Source organism: Salvelinus namaycush, chromosome 33 (assembly GCF_016432855.1).
Source record: "Salvelinus namaycush isolate Seneca chromosome 33, SaNama_1.0, whole genome shotgun sequence".
NCBI lineage: Eukaryota > Metazoa > Chordata > Actinopteri > Salmoniformes > Salmonidae > Salvelinus > Salvelinus namaycush.
The window spans coordinates 32,561,908-32,580,908 of NC_052339.1; the positions used below are offsets into that span (position 1 = coordinate 32,561,908).

General features: G+C 42.9%; 1 protein-coding gene across 1 annotated transcript; it reads right to left on the bottom strand.

The window, feature by feature from the left end:
• Positions 1 to 2,286: 2,286 nt before the first annotated feature.
• LOC120027995 (zinc finger homeobox protein 2-like) lies at positions 2,287 to 11,354 on the bottom strand. Its single transcript, XM_038973099.1, has 5 exons — positions 11,286 to 11,354; positions 9,240 to 9,398; positions 8,753 to 8,813; positions 4,301 to 8,457; positions 2,287 to 3,981 (listed from the first exon to the last, which is right to left on the bottom strand). The coding sequence occupies exons 1-5, from the start codon at positions 11,289 to 11,291 to the stop codon at positions 3,586 to 3,588; spliced, it is 4,779 nt and encodes a 1,592-aa protein (XP_038829027.1). The 5' UTR covers positions 11,292 to 11,354; the 3' UTR covers positions 2,287 to 3,585.
• Between the last annotated feature and the right edge of the window lie 7,647 nt (positions 11,355 to 19,001).

A 19,001-nucleotide genomic window follows, 5' to 3' on the forward strand; every position in this document is an offset into this window, starting at 1 on the left:
TTTGGAAGAATTTATGTAATAAAAAAAAATCATAGGCTTTGTTAACTGACTGCTATTATTCCTACATCTGTGTTAACCTCAGACCTTACTTTCAGCATTTATTCCCAAATCCTATTCTTTCGCCATTAATTTTTCCTATGGGGATGGCTGAACAAATATGGTGGTGGTTGATGTTATTGCAAGAAAAATGTAGTGAGATAAGGTGTTCCATTTACAGAGTAACTTCTACAATTTGTTTTTATTATATTAGCAGATCAGGTAGCAGATTAGGTTGTAATCTAGAAACTAAATGTCTGGCTGCTTAACTAAATATCTAACTGTAAACATGCATATTGAAAGCTCCTCAGGGAGAGAACTCTCATCACCCTATTCTACTGTATTCCCCTCTAGAAGCATCCACACCACATAGGCATATCCAGTGAATTTGCAAATACTCTTGGTTATGATAACATGTAGACAATCACAAGTGATTGGTGAGATTCATTTAACAAGCTGAGGAGCAATAAACCCAACTAACATACCAATAACATGGTAATTAGACCAGTTTTGTTGTTCAATTAAATGTATTTATTTTCTGTATACCAAAGAAAACCAAATGGCGATCCAACACAAAATGAAAGTACAAGTAAGGAAAAAAGCTTAATCAATATGCTAACACACTTATAACACACTGCCACCATTATTGTTCAATATTCATACCAATAAAAATTCTCTTTCTTGAGTAAAGAGACATCATTAAAACCGTTATGAGTCAATAATCAAAACAGTGATGAATAATGATAAAAATAGCAGAAGTAGTAGTTATAACAATAGTGATAATCAAGTGACAATGAAAAGTGAATAGAATAAAAAGCAGATCTCCATAAAACTACCTTGGACAGATCCCAGACTTTGAGCACAGCACTGCAACCCAGTCCTTGTTTTAGACACAAGCTACAGCTTGACACCATCATTTATTTTTATTTTTTAAAGATTAGTAATTATGAAGGATATTTTAAAACTTGTAGTCTATGAGCCAAATCAAGTGCCTGCCCCATGTTGTGAAGGCTGAAATGCATTCATCTGTAGCTCATGGTAAACATCTTGGACTGGCTCAAATGTCAAGCCATGGGAGTTCCTTTACAGTCTACATGAAGAACATCTCTGCTGCTCTGTCAACCTCAAGATTGCTTTTTGGTTTTTTTTAAATGACAGAAAGCATAGGAAGGATAACTTTGGAATATCATTTTCTTCTTAATATATTTCTTTAAAAAAAAAAACAAGTGTAATTTGTTGTTTTGCATTTTGTCAAAACTATTAATAGTAACATTATTATTAATATACAACTTAAAACAGAAGGAAAAACATCTTTAGTATTATATGTGTCCTTCAAAACAGCACCTTTCATAGTTTGTGCGGTCTTGACTTTTTGCATGTCCCAATTGCTTACAGAAGTATCCCCAGTAAGACAAAGGTGACGACTAGAGTACCCAACTGACTCCCTTCTCCTGGTTTCTGGACTTGCATTGTTTCTACCCATACACAGATAAGTACTAGCTTGCAACCACATATGTTTCAAGACAGAAAAAAAAAAAAAAATGAAATCTCAGAAATTAAAACCCCGTTCTTTTCGATTTCTTGTTGTCAAGTCTGTTTCATTTGACCTCCCCAGGAAGTTGATGTATCCTGAACAAAAATATAAAACGCAACAATTTACTGTTTTACAGTTCATATGAGGAAATCAGTCAACTTAAATAAATTCATTAGGCCCTAATCTATGGATTTCACATGATTGGGAATACAGATATGCATCTGTTGGTCAATGATACCTTAAAAAAAATTAAAATAAAAGAATGGGCCTCAGGATCTCGTCACGGTATTGCTGTGCATTCCATAACCCCACCATGGGGCACTCTGTTCACAACATTGACATTAGCAAACTACTCGCCCACAAGACGCCATACACGTGGTCTGCAGTTGAGGCCAGTTGGACGTACTGCCAAATTCTTGAAAACAACGTTGGAGGTGGCTTATGGTAGAGAAACTAACATTAAATTATCTGGCAACAGCTCTGGTGGCCATTCCTGCATTCAGCATGCCAACTGCACACTCTCTCAAAACTTGAGACATCTGTGGCATTCTATTGTGACAAAACTGCAACAACAAAAAAATATTTAAGTGGCCTTTTATTGTCCCCAACACAAGGGGCACTTGTGTAAGGATCAGCTTGTTGATATGCCACACCTGTCAGGTGGATGGATTATCTTGGCAAAGGAGAAATGCTCACTAACAGGGATGTAAACACATTTGTGTGTGTTTGGACAATTTCTGGGATCTTTTATTTCAGCTCATGAAACATGGGACCAACACTTTACATGTTGCGTTTATATTTGTGTTCAGTGTATTGTTTGTTATAAGGAATATCACTTGTTTCAAATCTTACACTTGAAATGATTTGTTGTGGATATTTTTCATTGACCAAAAATGGAAAAGTTATTTTCTTGCTCCACATTCATTCAATAGATCTTAAAAACACCATAGTGAATTAATAAATTTAGAAATAATTTAACAAGTATCAGGACTAAGACTTTCCTTGCACAGCAGTAAGGTCTGATCCGTTTTGTATGGTGTATGGTGAGTTAATGTAGATATTTTTTTGACAGACTGCAAGTACCAAAAAACAATGTTTCCAATGTTATTAATGTAACTTACAATAACACATCCAACATGCGACACGCACATCTTTCATTAAGTAGAAAGACACTCTGCATAAGAATGCTTAAGAATTAAAAACGTTTCATACAATGTAAAACGCATCAAAGTGCCGTATAATGAGAGTCTGCCCTCTTCAGCCTCTCTTTTCCCTGTCTATAGAGGATTGTCATGAGAACAGTGAGTGGGTGCATCTGAAATGGAACCCTATATAGTGAACTACTTTTGACCAGGGCCCATGGAGGATTCCATTTCAGCCACAGCCAGTGTGTTTACAGGAGGGGATAATCTGTTCAGTTTAACAGGCCAATTCTAGTCACAAGCAGTTAAAAGTACCTTTCGATTCCATGTGAAGTAGCATACACCATCTGAACACACGCCACCTGTATTCTAACAGAAAGCTTGTCGTGACACAGACACAATCAAGATGGCAAGTTCAACGCCACTAAAAACAGAGCTACTTCTCATTTCTGGTCCAAATCTATACAGTTACAGGTAATCCCAGCAGTCTTTTTTAGTCAGTCAGATAATGGCCTAATTGTTTTTGCATAAGCACAGTCTTTAGGGATAATACACAAGTATTATAAGAGCGATTTAAAAACTGGGCCAGGATGGTTAAGGACAAGATTATAACCGCAGCCCAGGACAATATAAGGGACTGGTAAATGTTCACTCATTTGATAACTTTTGGTGAAGCAGTGTGACAACAGTGTATCCAGTTTGGACACAAGAACTCGGCAGAAAGACGTCCAATGTGAGGGAGCAAGTGTGGTAGGTGATTGGGCCTTTCCATCACACATTAAAGAATATTAGCTTGGAGGACCAGTGCCCAATGTGTTTATAAACATTTAAGGAGCCCAATGGGTCCAGTCTTTACCAGCACTGATGGGTGCCTTAGCTGGTGCTGCTGGGTAGGGGTGGGGAAGCTGAAGGGTCCTCCACACAAGACCCGGAGGCGGAAACAGAAATAGACCCGCTATCAGATTTATTGTTGATGATGGTCGCTGGCTGGCCAAAGTTAGTGGTTCTCAGAGTGGCTAAATGTCGAAGGGAAAAGACATGGGATCTTGCTGCTGCTCTGGACTCAAAGCCTGTGTTGCAGGCCTGGCACTTGCCTCTCAGCGTCTCTCGGCCTGCAGGCTGGCCCCCGGCTGGGGGAGAAGAGGGCTCCAGGACAGTCAGCTGAACCGGTTTGGGAAGGATGGGACGGTGGGCTCGCAGAGCGTTGTACTGCAGGTAGCTGCCCGAGCTCATGTCAACCGTCTTGGAGGGATCTGAGGACACAGGAGACTACAAAAGGCAGAGAGAGAAAAGTGTCACTCCAACACTGGCTTCTGACATACATGTTCAACAAAAGGTCACTGGTGTATTACCTCAACATACATATATACAATTCTAGACAATAACCTAAGTTTTAGAGCTGGTTTCCCAGACACAGATTCAGCCTAGTCCTGGACTAAAACGCATGCACAATGGAGATCTCCATTGAAATAGATTTTTTTTGTCCACAACTGGGCTTAATCTCTTTCCTAGATAGCTGCCTGTAAAGTAAAAAAAATAATATCTCCACAGACTAATTCATTGCATAGTGTACAGTAAAATGTCTGACCAGTTTCTCCTGCTGCAGCCTCCAGCGTTTCTCCTTGGCGCGGGTATTCTGGAACCAGATCTGGACCACCTTGAGCGGCAGCCCCAGCTCCGTCCCTACCGCCTCACACTCCATCGCGTTAGGGTGGGCGCACGTCTCATAGCATGACTGCAGGATGGACAGCTGCAGACAGGACAGGTGTGTGCGTGGCCTGCGGGTGGTAGAGTGGTGCAGGAAACTGCTCTCCGATGGAGAGGTCTTAGCGATGGTGACAATGCTGACGGTGGTTTGATTACTTGCGCTTGCTGTTGTGGTGGTGGTGGTAGTTACTGTGGCAGCAGAGGCAGGAGCAGAGGCCGTGGCAGCAGCAGGAGCAGAGGACGTGGCAGAAATGGTGATGGCAGAGGGGGCAGCAGCTGCACCGACAGCTGTGAAGGTACGGGGTGCTGACAGACCCAACTGTTCCCTAGACAGTGTGTTGATCTTAAAGGGGCCCTTGGCCGACCAGTAATTGAGCCCATTTTGTTTTTGTGACGTCGCAGCAGGAGACTTGCTAATTGGCGTCGAGGGCAGTTTTGGCACCATGCGGTTGGTGGATCCAGGCCTGGCTAGTGGCTTCGCTTGGTTACGATCATCCACTTCCTCATCATCTTCCCCAACTTCCTCTTCAGGCGCATGTTTGGGAAGGGGGCGAGGTCGGGGTTCCTTGGGGACGACAGGGAGAGCTGGAGCGATGCTTTTGGGGGCGATTTTGACCATTGTGACATTGTTTGTCAACTCCATTTTGGTCTTTGGCACTGCAGACACACTGTGGCTTACGGAGGAAAGGGAAGAGGCCACCTCCTTGGGCCTGTTTGGAACTGTTTTTTTTACATTTTCCTCCTTCACCTCCATCTTTGGGATGGCCCGTACTGGATTGGCTACAGTTGAGACGCTGCTGTTGGAGTTTGATTTGGGGGTGCTGGAGAAGATGGGTTGTGACAGTGGCCAGGTGAACTTGATGAGTGGTTTGCCCACTGCTGCCAGAGTGCCATCACTGATGAAGCGAACCTCACCCTTGCGCTCCCTAGCCCGCATGTTCTGGAACCAAATCTGTACGACTTTCTTTGGGAGATGGACCCACTCTGATATCTGCTCAAACTCGTGTTTCCCGGGATTTGGGTCTTTGAAATAGCAGCCATAAAGCACATTTAGCTGCTCAGCCTGGATGATGGTCCTGGAACGTCTCATGTCCCGGTACCGCCGTGCTTTCGGCCTGCCTTTCTGGTCCCTCTCCTCTTTCTCCCTCATGTAGACAGTGCTGGCCTTGGCCATGCCACTGACAAAGCCACTGCTGTTGGAAGTCACTTGCTCAGGTTTGACCTTGACCACAATGAGTCTCCCTTCCCCAGGTACCCCAAAAGCTGTGGGTCTTAGACCGAGTCCATCAAGCAGACGGCCCTTTTGTGCTGAAGTCTTGTCACCCGTGAGTGACGTGGAGGAATAAGATGTTGAGCTGTAGCTTTTCCCAATGCTGAGATCTAAAGCAGCCTCACAGTCTCCTCCATTAGACATGTAGTGGGAGGTGTGGGTATGGGAGGAGAGGGATGATGTAATGACAGGGTCAGAGAACCGGGTGATGTTAGGGGGGTTTGGAAAGGCAGGTACTTTGCCTCCATCTCCTTCTGCAACTCCGAGCCCAACCACTGAGGGAGGGAGAGAGAGAACATAAGGGCTATGGAACTGAGTAGAGAATGGAGTGAGGGACAGAGACAGAGGGAGGGAGTGTAGAATGCCACTCGGAAGCCGTTGATGGTCAATGGTGACGGGAAGGTGGGAAGGAGGATCAGCTTGAGCCTCTAGTTGTAAATCCACGTCGGGGTCTAGTCTCTCCTTCTTAACCTCTACCTCCTCCCGCTCCAACTCCCTCTTTCTCTTTCTCCTCTTTGCTCTCTGAGCTGCGGCCTCCTCGGCATCATCGTCATCCTCAGCGTCTGAGAGGAACACAGTGGTGGAGCGCAACACCTTTCCTCCTGAACCCTTGTCTCCTGACAGTTCTACCAGAGCCTCCTCTTTAGCAGGGCTGCCTGGCCCCTCCCTCATGGAGCCACTCAGGCTGTCCTCATCACTCACAATGACAGAGGTGTAGAATTCTTCATTGTCTGAGGTCAGACACGAGTCCCCTTGGCTCTCCCTCCCCATCTCTTTACGCCCTCCACTATTTGACAAATCCATCGCGTGACTGCCAGAGGCCTCATCGCTGACCCCACCCTCGGTCTCATCTATTGTAAGACAACCTTCCTCCTCGTCGTTATCAAGACCCTTGTATTTTTTACCATAGCCTGCAATGCTGCTCATGTGCTCTGTTCCCCCAGCTTTCTGCCTCTCTTTGGCTCGTCGGGCGTCGGTGAGCCACTTGCGAACCTCCACCTCGGTGAGCCCCACCTCCCTGCCCAGCGACTCGCAGTCATCACGGGGAGGACTGGCTGCATCAGCCTCGCTACGCGACTCCAGAAACGCACGCATAACCTGTATCTGGAACTCTGACAGTATCGGGGGGCCTGAGAAGTGGCGAGCCCTGAAATGAGCACGGGGACGAGTTGGATCATGGGAATTTAAGGTGCGTTTAGAGGGGCTAGATTCTGGGGAGCAGACAGAGGCATAAGGGCTTGTGCCAACTTCAGATTTTTGAGGGGTAGAATCAGGGCTAAGCATAAGATTTAAAGTGGTAGGACTTAGGCTTGAGTTGCTGGTAACAGACGGTGAGCGGTCACTACACTTGTCATTGTCCCCCCCTTTCTCATCTGGCCACATGTGACCTGCTGAGTTCCTGCTCTCTGTTGTGCTCTCTTTCATTTCAAAATCTCCATCTATCATACATGACTCAGCCCTGTTATTTTTGCTTACTAAGGCGCCGAGATGCTCTTGTGCATATCCCTTAGCATCCTCCTCACAAATCTCTCTTTCTCCATCATCACATTCCAGGGACCAACTTTCCTCCTTCTCAGCCTTAAGTGATCCTTTCTCATCAGCTGTCACCTCGTTTGTGTCTTGCTTCACTTCGCTCTTGTTTGTTTGGCTGTCTTCTGAACAGGCTTGTGAGATTGCTTGGAGACCGACAGCTGGCCACTGGTTCTGTAAGCTACTGAGTCTTTGGGCCAGGATAGCTTGCTGGGCAGCATTGAGACCTAGTAGGGGTATTGACTGGGTCAGAAGCTCTGGGTTTAGTCTCTGGCTTTGTGTTTGGAGCCCATTCAGGATAAAGGGGATGAGCATCTGAGTCTGGGTTATGAGCTGAGGTGAGGCCGTGGCAGGGGACGCGCCAGCCGCAAACAGAGAGGGGAGGAGGGAGTGTGAGATAGAGCTTGGGCTGGACGTGAGGAGGGTGAGAAAAGCAGAGACTGCCTGAGCAGAGGTCACAGGGGAGGAAAGCAGTGAGGGAGCCGGCTGGGTTTGAATTGCTTCTCCGTCTTTGTTAGTCATTGCTGCAGCAGCCAGGCTTGCCGGGTTGACACAATTGCTGCTGGTGGTGCTAACCAACTGTGCAGCACTGCCCCCAGACGTAACAACTAAGTTAGTAGCCATATTGGTCCTTCCTGAATTTCCACCTGCACTGTTGGCAGAGATTCCTGCATTTCTGCTACGAGTCTGGTGCAAAACAGATTTCAAATGACTCTCCAGGGTGATGGCATGGTTGTAAGAGACTCGACACACAGTGCACTGGTAGGGCTTGTTTGATAGATATGGCCGAGACAGAAAAGGGACTGAGGGAGCGGCTGGGGTGCCATTTTCACCACCCTGTTTTAGGGATCCTGTTCTCATCCGTTGCACATGGGATGCAGAGTTGTAGTGAACACTTAATGCGGTCCTGGTAGGAAAAGCCTCTAAGCACGCATTACACTTGAATGGAGGACTGTCATCGCCTTCAGCCATTACACAATGTGTACCCGTTGACTCTTCATTGTTGTCAGGTGTTCCTGTGGACTGACTTCTCTCCTGATGCGTCTCAAAGACAACTCCAACTCCCTCTGGGTCTCTAGCTCCCTCTACCTCCTTATCCATCTCTTTATCTTTGTCTCCAGACCCAATGAGAGTGTGCCTACTGTCGGAATTATGTTGGGGTCCGTCAGTGTTCTCATTATTATGACACGGGTCTGAGAGGGAGGCTTCTAAAAGCTTCAGCTGTAATGACGGGGCATCTGATGTAAAGGAGAAAGGCAAGATATTTCAACAGCTTTTTTTGGTAAATGGAACCCTGACAGCACCCGATTCATTTATTACCTGACAACACAAATAGTCATAGCAAAAATGTGCTTGTAGGTTTAACAATACCCTCTTAGTAACAGGTGTTTAAAATTAGCACAAGCTAGATGTTTAGGTTACTCTGTCAATGTGCTTGTATCCTCTATTCAAATAAATTCATAAATACAATATAGATAAACTAATCCACAGTGCAAAATGGTGGGTACTGCGGTCATCAAAGGAGAAACTCACCTGCGTCATGCTGAACATCGGTGTCCCCGTCCACTCCACTCGCCCCCTGTTTGGGAGCAGCCTGGTGAAGAAAACGTGATTAATTCATTCTGAAAAACACGTCAAGGAAACTTTACCGTAAGACTAAATTCTGCTGACACAGGAACCAACTGCTTAGCTTTGCAGTCCAACAAGAGAGCATCTTAGTACAAATTGGTGACTCATTCTGCAATATTTCACATAACCAGTGATCCACTACTAATAATGCCCTAAGGGGGTAAATAAAGTTCTATTGAACGGTCTTAAGTCCCACAATTATGTACACACACAATGTACAATCATTTATCATGTACACACATAGTACAATAATTTATCATGTATACACATAATGTACAATAATTTATCATGTATACTGTTTAACATCCAAGTATCATTCATGAAACACATCACCATAATAACAGACACCCAAGTCAAGTTTTGTAGACCCATGTAGCGTAGCACTACTTACAATGTCCAGCAGCTTGTCGACACAGTTAGGGAGCACACTATGACTGTCAGACAGGTGCAGAGAAAGGGAGCCCCTGTCTGGTAACCCTTGTTGACACAGTGGGCACAACCACACCGCCACCTCGTTGCTTTCACTGCACACCGTCTCTCCAGACTTCTCCTGCAAGATGAAAATGTGTTTCAGTGGATAGAAAAATACTGCTTTGAAATTAGAATCATATCCAGGGGTGTTTCTTTGTATTAAAAAAAAAAAGTCATAGGCTACACAGTGCAAATGTTATTTCAGTATGTTGGAAATGGAAATCTACATAAACCTAAATAGTGAGAGTAATCCAAGTTAGGCCTCAATATAGATAACTATCAGAAGAAACACATACAGCCTATCGCTTGTCTAATTGTTTAGGCTACAGCCAAAATAGTATGACTTGAACTTGGTCCAAATAAATAAATATAAACAGACAAATAAAAATACAGAATATTTTCTGACTTGAATGCAATGTCACTTCACTTGGCACGAAGAAACATTTATTCCACTTCAATTAAATCGTTGTGAATGGCCTGATTAATGGCCTGATTATTGACCTTGACCAGCATACATTTAGCACATTTCAGAGACAAGTACGATATCTAGGGTCATGCAAAACATAACATGTCGCTTCATTGTAACTAATGAGCGAACCATGGGCCATTTGAACGTTATCACACACACCAATATAATAGCCTAGTAAATGGCCAGCATACCCAACCACGAGACAATGCAGTGTTGTCCTTCTCCAAAGCTACTCGGCAGAAATTGAATTGTGTAATTAGACCAAAAGACCCTATTATTAGGCTACAACTTTCAATACCGGTACTTCTAAATTAATCGATGAGCGATAAAAAGATACATGCCAAATACCAACACTCTGCTGTATTGCCCACTTCCGTCCTCACCAATTAGCTAGCTAGCCGTGCCCAGAAAATATCGTTTTACCAGCAAGGTTGCATGATTATTATGGTTGAGAGAGTGCAGTGCGTTATAAACCATAGTTTAAGGATTTATACAACGGTATTGATAAATTCCCATTGCTCTTCATTCTTTAGCTAATTAAGGTACAGATTAATTAGATACGCGGAACAGTGATGAATCAATTAGCTAGCAAGCTAGTTAGCCAAGCTATCAACGTTGTGATGCTAACTAATGTTATGAAATGCAACAAACACTAGTTCCTCTGCTCTGCAATTATAAAGACGGTTAAAACAGAGAATCGAACCTACCGCATTGATTATTCATTAACGTTGCGAAATTAAACAAAAGGATCAAACAATCGTGCCAGCCTGCTAGCTGGCAAGATAACCCGTCGCACTCTCAACCGTCTTTCAACTAACTAGTCCAGTAGACAAAAAAATAACTTATCCCAGGTGTACATGGCTACACATCCTGAAGCATAGCGTTCCACTACAAATAGATACATAGACTGAGTCGCTAGGCTTTTGGTTCCCATCCGAAACCTCGGCCTTGAGTGGTTCCCTTACCCCACAGATTGTGGGCTTCCAATCGGGCATCCAGTATTACTCCACCCGCTGCCTGCTCAACAGCGCAAATTGAGGCCTACATGGACTAAGCTATTTAATTAATGAATATGGCTTCCCTTCACAGATGTGTAAAAAAAAAAAAAAAAAAAATCGCACCCCTCCCTCACCATTCCACAAAACCCAGGACGCATTTTAATGATCAGTTTCATTATCCAAGAGTTTTAGTATTCATGAACATCTTAACAATCATTGTAGATAGCTTCGTGCAATAATTGACCAAATAAATCAAACGCTAAACTACTTGAAACAGACTACTTGCACACTGCGCACGGCGAAGGGGGGTGAAGAGAAGGGGAGGCAGAAAAGTTTTGGACATTTATGTTCGAATTCGGTGCATAGAACTATTTGATATACAACAATTCATTGTTCGATTGTTGTTCAAATGATAGTTTCAATCTTCCAACCATAATCGCAATTAAGACATCGACAATATCGTTTAATTAACTTCTGAGCAATTAGTTAATGCATTTACCTGCATGGTCGCCGCTCCAGCACACGCTTCCTCTCGCTCTTTAAAACTGAAAAGTTTTCCTGCTCGCCCTCCCTCGCCTGTTCTCTCTCTCCCCCCCTTCGTCTCTCTCCCTCCCTCTTCTCTCTAGTAAACACACGACAGCTCCCCCCAAGGCTGATCGCTGACATTCAGCAGAGACGCAGACGTGTCGTCAATATAAAACCTTTATGTAACAATATGAGTTGATTCAAATACTATTTGTCTCGTCGAACCAATTTTGCTGTTTAATGTAATGAAGCATGCTGAGAATGGGCTTTACCAGAGCCATGGCGACTGATCTGAATAAGCATTTGTAAAATTCAATCAACCGGATTGAATCAGATTTCATACCCAACATCCTGATCCTGTATGGGGTCATCAGATTAGGATTAAAATAACTAAACAGAGTGAATAGTTTACAGATTGAAACTTTAAACAACTATATTGGACATTTATCTAGATAAAACGTTACATTTATTTCGAATTATAGTATAGAATTTTTGTATTCGATTAAAGCTATTTGGTTACTGTTTTGTTTCTGAGTCCAGCAATTGTAGGCTATTCAATGAGATTAGCACTTTTCACTTGGGCCTAATATGATCGACCCCTATCTAATTAGGTCACTTCTTCTACTCCTTCTATTATATCATGCGGTACACAAACAAACGTTTAAATCACTTCTTATTTCACCACACACTTTCATATTACTGTACATTTTATTGCATAGTAGTGCGACACAATAGTTGCATTAGTCACGGGGGATTAAGGTTATAACAAAAATAGAAAGAGTATATTGTATATGTTTAAAAACTGCTACAGTTGTTTTCCAATCTCTGTAATGTACCTTTTCTGCGTTATTATGACGGGCTATGATGCCCGGGAATGCAGTAATCACCTAGGTGCCCACACTGCGCCTTTCTAAAATACTTGCAGCTGTCAGGGATTTAGGAAAACTCAAACTCCAACCTATTTTGCGTGATTGTTGATCGGTAATAACTTGTTACCATATCCGTACCACTATATTCCGTGCTTTAATGTCCGATAATTGTGTATTTATGTTATAAATATTTTATTTATTTTTTCCCCTCACCTTTAGTTCTGTTTGACGATCAGAGGGTTCAAGGAAAAATAGTTGTCTACCTGCAAAGATACCGCCCAGAGCACTATGTAAAATTACTATGCTGTCTAGGTGGCGCCTTTCTTATTCCCACCGCAGTTAAGCCAAAACCACGCCCCGTTATTCAGAGAGGCGTTCTACAACGCTTTGAGCGCTGGAAGTGAATATCACGTAGCGCGAAATTTCAGTCACTGATTAATAACATTTTCCCTTGTATTTAAAGATTGAAAAATGTAATAACATAATGTCGTGGACCGAGCTAGCCATTAACATCCCTTTACGCTCAAAGACAGATTCAATGGCTGTAAAATAGCGTATTCGACTGAATGATTAGCTAATAAATATTTAGAAATTATGAATAATAAGCATTTGCTTTTACCTGATAGTAGACTACTAATGATAATAACAACTTCAAATACCGAGCTAGGTTAACTTAGAACTAATTGAAACTCTGAAAATAAATACATGGCAAATGTTACCAAACATGATAATAATAGGCCTGCATTAAGGTAGGCAGCTAATTGTTAAATTACACTTTCCATCCTTACCTTGAAAGGTCACTGTCTCTGCGCTGATCGCCTGTAAGTGAGACAACGCTAGCTAGCCAATGGGAGCGTAATAGAACGCCGGGGGCGTGGTTTTAGCTTAACTGCGTTGGGAAAAAGAAAGAGGCGTCTGGGTGTCATTGGCCTAGTACATGGTAATTCAACCACTTCTAAAGAATAATGAACTACCAACCTGTCCATATGTGGAGTCAGTCAAATCAGAGCAATCACTTCCAGTGTCACTGAATGATACTTCCATCTGCCGTTCAGCAAGTTTTGGATCCACTCTGGCTGGGGATGTTGGATGATTGGGAATGGGAATGTGTCTTCCAACCTCTATCACCACACTAGGTGTGGTCTTGTTAACCAACCTTTAAAAAACCAAAACAAATAACATTGAGTTAGTATAATTACCTTACAAATGAAATACAAGATACAAAAAAAAAAAGATCCTGCGCAATCATAATTTTTAAATACATTTTTTAAAGAGATTTTAAGGCAAGTTTATAGCAACCATTTGATATTTAGAAATCCAAATGTTATCCTATAAAATGGGTTCCCAAACTTTTTCACTCAGGCCCCACTTCCAGCATTGTCATGTCTTGTGTGTGTTCATGTGATATTTGAGTGACTCAAACAATACAACAAAATCAATGGGCAAAAAAAAATAGCTAAAAAATGTTAGTTGACATGGCCTAGTTGATTTGGACATTGATGACAAGTTATACATAACTCAGTCTGCAATGACTGACATGACAAGAGGAAAATTGATGATGTATTATCCAATTTCGAAATTGCAACTTGTGCATTCTACTTTTACTACTTTCAGGAGTAAATTGAAATCCAGATCATGTCAGAAATCACATTTTAGATCAAAAATAATTATCTTGTTTATATAGGTACCTATTTGGAATTGGAATAGTCACGGTTTTTGTATTCCTTGGTTATTTGCACATGGTTTGTAACAAATCAATGCTAGGCAGCGTCACAATAGGCTAGCTAGGGGGATGAACTAAGTTAGCCACCCTCGACAACCATTGTGATTATTATTATTTGACCCTGCTGGTCATCTATGAACATTTGAACATCTTGGCGATGTTCTGTTACAATCTCCACCCGGCAGAGCCAGAAGAGGACTGGCCACCCCTTATAGCCTGGTTCCTCTCTAGGTTTCTTCCTAGGTTCTGGCCTTTCTAGGGAGTTTTTCCTAGCCACCGTGCTTCTAAACCTGCATTGCTTGCTGTTTGGGGTTTTAGGCTGGGTTTCTGTACAGCACTTTGAGATATCAGCTGATGTAAGAAGGGCTTTATAAATACATTTGGTTTGATTTGATTTGAGCTGGAGTACTACACTCAGTTGCTACACTTTATCAGACATGATAGCGCCGACGGAGATGGCAGCATCGCGACTAGCTCTTAAGCAACTCTGCAATATTTTGCTTATGTACTATTTTTTACGTTATTAGCTCAGGAATTGTTTTGTGTCATTACATACAGCCCGGGAATAACTATTGTTAATCAGCCAAGACCTCAGAAAAAAATATTGTAGACCTCCACAAGTCGGGTTCATCCTTGGGAGCAATTTCTAAACGCCTGAAGTTACCACATTCATCTGTACAAATAATAGTACGCAAGTATAAACACCATGGGACCACGCAGCCGTCATACCGCTTAGGAAGGAGACGCGTTCTGTCTGCTAGAGATGAACGTACTATGGTGCGAAATGTGAAAATCAATCCCAGAACAACAGCAAAGGACCTTGTGAAGATGATGGAGGAAACAGGTATAAAAGTATCTATATCCACAGTAAAACGAGTCCTATATCGACATAACCTGAAAGGCCGCTCAGCAAGGAAGAAGCCAACGCTCCAAAACTGCCATAAAAAAGCCAGACTACGGTTTGCAACTGCACATGGGGACAAAGATCGTAGTTTTTGGAGAAATGTCCTCTGGTCTGATGAAACAAAAATAGAACTGTTTGGCCATAATGACCATCTTCATGTTTGGAGGAAAAAGGGGGAAGCTTGCAAGCCGAAGAACACCATCCCAACCCTGAAGCACGGGGGTGGCAGCATCATGTTGTGGAGGTGCTTTGCTGCAGGAGGGACTGGTGCACTTCACAAAATAGATGGCATCATGAGGTAGGAAAATAATGTGGATATATTGAAGCAACATCTCAAGACATCAGTCAGGAAGTTAAAGCTTGATCACAAATGGGTCTTCCAAATGGACAATGACCCCAAGCATACTTCCAAAGTTGTGGCAAAATGGCTTAAGGACAACAAAGTCAAGGTATTGGAGTGGCCATCACAAAGCCCTGACCTCAATCCTACAGAAAATTTGTGGGCAGAACTGAAAAAGCGTGTGCGAGCAAGGAGGCCTACAAACCTGACTCAGTTACACCAGCTCTGTCAGGAGGAATGGGCCAAAATTCACCCAACTTATTGTGGGAAGCTTGTGGAAGGCTACCCGAAACGTTTGACCCATGTTAAACAATTTAAAGGCAATGCTACAAAATACAAATTGAGTGTATGTAAACTTCTGACCCACATTGAATGTGAAGAAAGTGTCACGAATCCCGCCGAAGATGGTGCCTCTTCCCGTTCGGGCGGCGCTCGGCGGTCGTCGTCTCCGGCCTACTAGCTGTCACCGATCCCCTTTTCTGTTTCATTTAGTTTTGTCTGATTTGTTGCACCTGTTTTGTGTTTAGGTTTATTGTGGGCTATTTAAACCCAGTTGGCCCGCCGACTTTTGTGCGGGCTTGTTTTTCTGTTTGTGGTGTTTCGTTATTTCTTGTGGTGTCTGTTCCGATTAGATTTAGTCCTGTTTGTTTTGGACTGGGGCTTGACGCGCCCTTGTGTGTGTGGCGTAACCGTCTCGCTGTTATTTTTGGAATATTAAATCCACGTCCTTCTGAACTACCCTGCTCTCTGCGCCTGACTCCTTCAATCACCACTTTTGGAACTGTGACAGAAAGAAATTAAAGCTGAAATAAATAATTCTCTCTGCTATTATTCTGACATTTCACATTCTTAAAATAAAGTGGTGATCCTAACTGACCTAAAACAGGGACATTTTACTCAGATTAAATGTCAGGAATTGTGAAAAACTGAGCTTAAATGTATTTGGCTAAGGTGTATGTAAACTTCCGACTTCAACTGTAAATTAGGAATCACTGGCCACTTAATAATAATGTTAATGTGTCTAGTATTACTCATCTCATATGTATAAACCGCACTCCACACTATTCCACAGTATCTTAGTCATGTTAATTGTGTTTACATATTGCATCACCCATTTCATACGTATATACTGTATTGTATTCTAGACTACACCACTGACTGTTAAACAGCCATCTCCAGCACATCAGAGGCTGCTACCTACAGACATAGATTAGGAATCACTGGCCACTTTAAGGACATGAAACATGAGCCACTTTAATAATGTCTCCGTATCTTGCATTACTCACCTCATATGTGTAAACTGTACTCTATACTATTCTGCGGTATCTTAGTCCAATGCCGCTCTGGCATATATGTATATATATTCTTAATTCATTCCTTGCTTCGATTTTCGCGTATTTTGGCTATATGTTGTGAAACTGTTAGACATCACTTGTTAGATATTACTGCACTGTCGGAGCTAGAAGCACAAGCATTTCGTTACACCTGCAATAAACACGTGTATGTGACCAATACATTTTGATTTGAATGTCATCCACAAAGCAAGTCCCGCAGGCGCTAGTTTGGTCTTATCTTGATTATTGTCCAGTCATATGGTCAAATGCTGCAAAGAAGGAACTAGTTAAGCTGCAGCTGGACCAGAAAATGCTCTTCATTGTAGAGGGCTAATATCAACTATGCATGCCAGACTCTCTTGGCTAAGAGTTGAGGAAAGACTGACTGCATCAATTCTTGTTTTTATAAGAAACATGAATGTGTTTGAAATTCCAAATTGCTTGCATAGTCAACTTACATACAGCACTGACACACACACTTACCCCATCAGGGGTCTTTTCACAGACCGCAGGTCCAGAACAAATTCAAGGAAACGTACAGTATTATACAGAGCCATGATTGCATGGAACTCCCTTCCATCTGATATAGCACAAGTGAACAGCAAACCTTGTGTCAAAAAACAAATAAAGCAACACCTCATGACACAACGCCTCTCCCCCATGTGACCTACTTGTTGTGTATGTACTGACGTGTATGTGTAACTCATAGATGCATACACACACACGCACACTACATGTAAATTGTAAAGTATTTGGTCTTTTCCGTTATGCAGTGGCGATTTTAGCATGTAAATCTTGGTCTGGCAAACAAACAAAAAATGTTGGGGGATGCATGCCAGCTAAGCCACTACACAACACAACACTAAACTATTGAAATTACTAGGGTGAGGCACATGGGCTACTAACAGCTTACTACACAACATACACTTAGTATTACTTTCTTAGCTACAGTATACATATCTCCCTGGCATATTACATAATTTATGCAGCAGCACACAATACATTTTTGGACTCTCTTTGTTGTGTTGTTCTCACTTGAACAGGAAAGTGGCGCGTTGCTTCTTGTGGCCTCTAGAAAGAGCCCCGAAATCCTGATTTACAATTCCGAGTCGGATGACCGCTTAAAATTATTTTCTGTATTTTCCCAGTCGGAGCTAGTTTTATCGGAGTTCCTAGTTGTCTTGAACTCATTGAAGTCTGAGATTTCCCAGTTCCGAGTTTCCAGTTGTTTTGAAAGCGGCAGAAGTCATGCTGGATTGACGGCATGGCCATTGTATTAAAACTTTTCTTGCCCATTGTTTACCCCCTTCATCGTGATATTCAATTGGTAGTTCCGATCTTGTCTCATCGTTGCAACTCCCCTACGGACTCGGCGAAGGTCAAGAGCCAAGCCGCACTGCTTCTTGACACACTGCTAGCTTAGCCCAGAAGCCAGCCGCACCAATGTGTTGGAGGAAACACTGTCGGACTGACAACTGAAGTCAGATTGCAGGCGCTTGGCCTGCCTCAAGGAGTCGCCAGAGCACGATGAGACAAGGACATCCCGGCCTGCCAAACCCTCCCCTAACCCAGACGACGCTGGGCCAATTATGCGCCGCCTCAGGGGTCTCCTGGTCACGGCTAATTGTGGAATTTGCAATTTCCAACTTGTTGTATAATGTTTATGTTCAATGGCCGATGAGCACCGACACGTTTTATCAATAAATTATCTTCATATTTATCATTTATTTAACTAGGCAAGTCAGTTAAGAACAAATTCTAATTTACAATGACGGCCTACACCGGCCAAACCCGGAAAACGCTGGGCCAATTGTGCGGCGCCCTATGGGACTCCATGTCACGGCCGGTTATGATACAGCTGGATTCGAACCAGGGTGTCTGTAGTGATACGTCTAGCACTGAGATACAGTGCCTTAGACCGCTGCACCACTCGGGAACCATATGACAAGGATTGAAAATAATTTGCCAGTAGATTGCCAACTTGATGCATGATGATGACTGCTTGTCTAACTTGCTAGCTAAGATTTTGAAAGTGTGATGTTGACATGATCAGTCCAATCAAAACTACGATAGATATAATGTGATTTGACTTAATTTTATCTGTGGCCAATGACCTTGAGCCTTCTTGGATGGGCACTTCTAATGTAAGTATATGGCAGCACCCAAGGGGCTTGAATTATTTAGCTCTACCCGTAGTTTTTATGGTGAAGTAGTGTCCCTTTGAGAGACAGAACACTGAGCCAATCACGGCGCAACTAGAGAACATTACCAACCCCTACGCTCCGTATTTTCCACTGGCTGCCCCACCACCACAGAAAGCACTGAATTAACATGCAAAAGGGCAACAACAAAAAAGCATGTGGTGCTCTGCCTGAATGACGCATCGCCACTGCCGTTATGTGTCAGGACCCAGTAACTAGCTGTCGCCATTGGTGTCTACTAATGGGGATCATAATACAATTTTAAATAAAATCCTTGTAATTTGTTGCTATCCTTACGGTTTTATGGATGTCCTCGTTC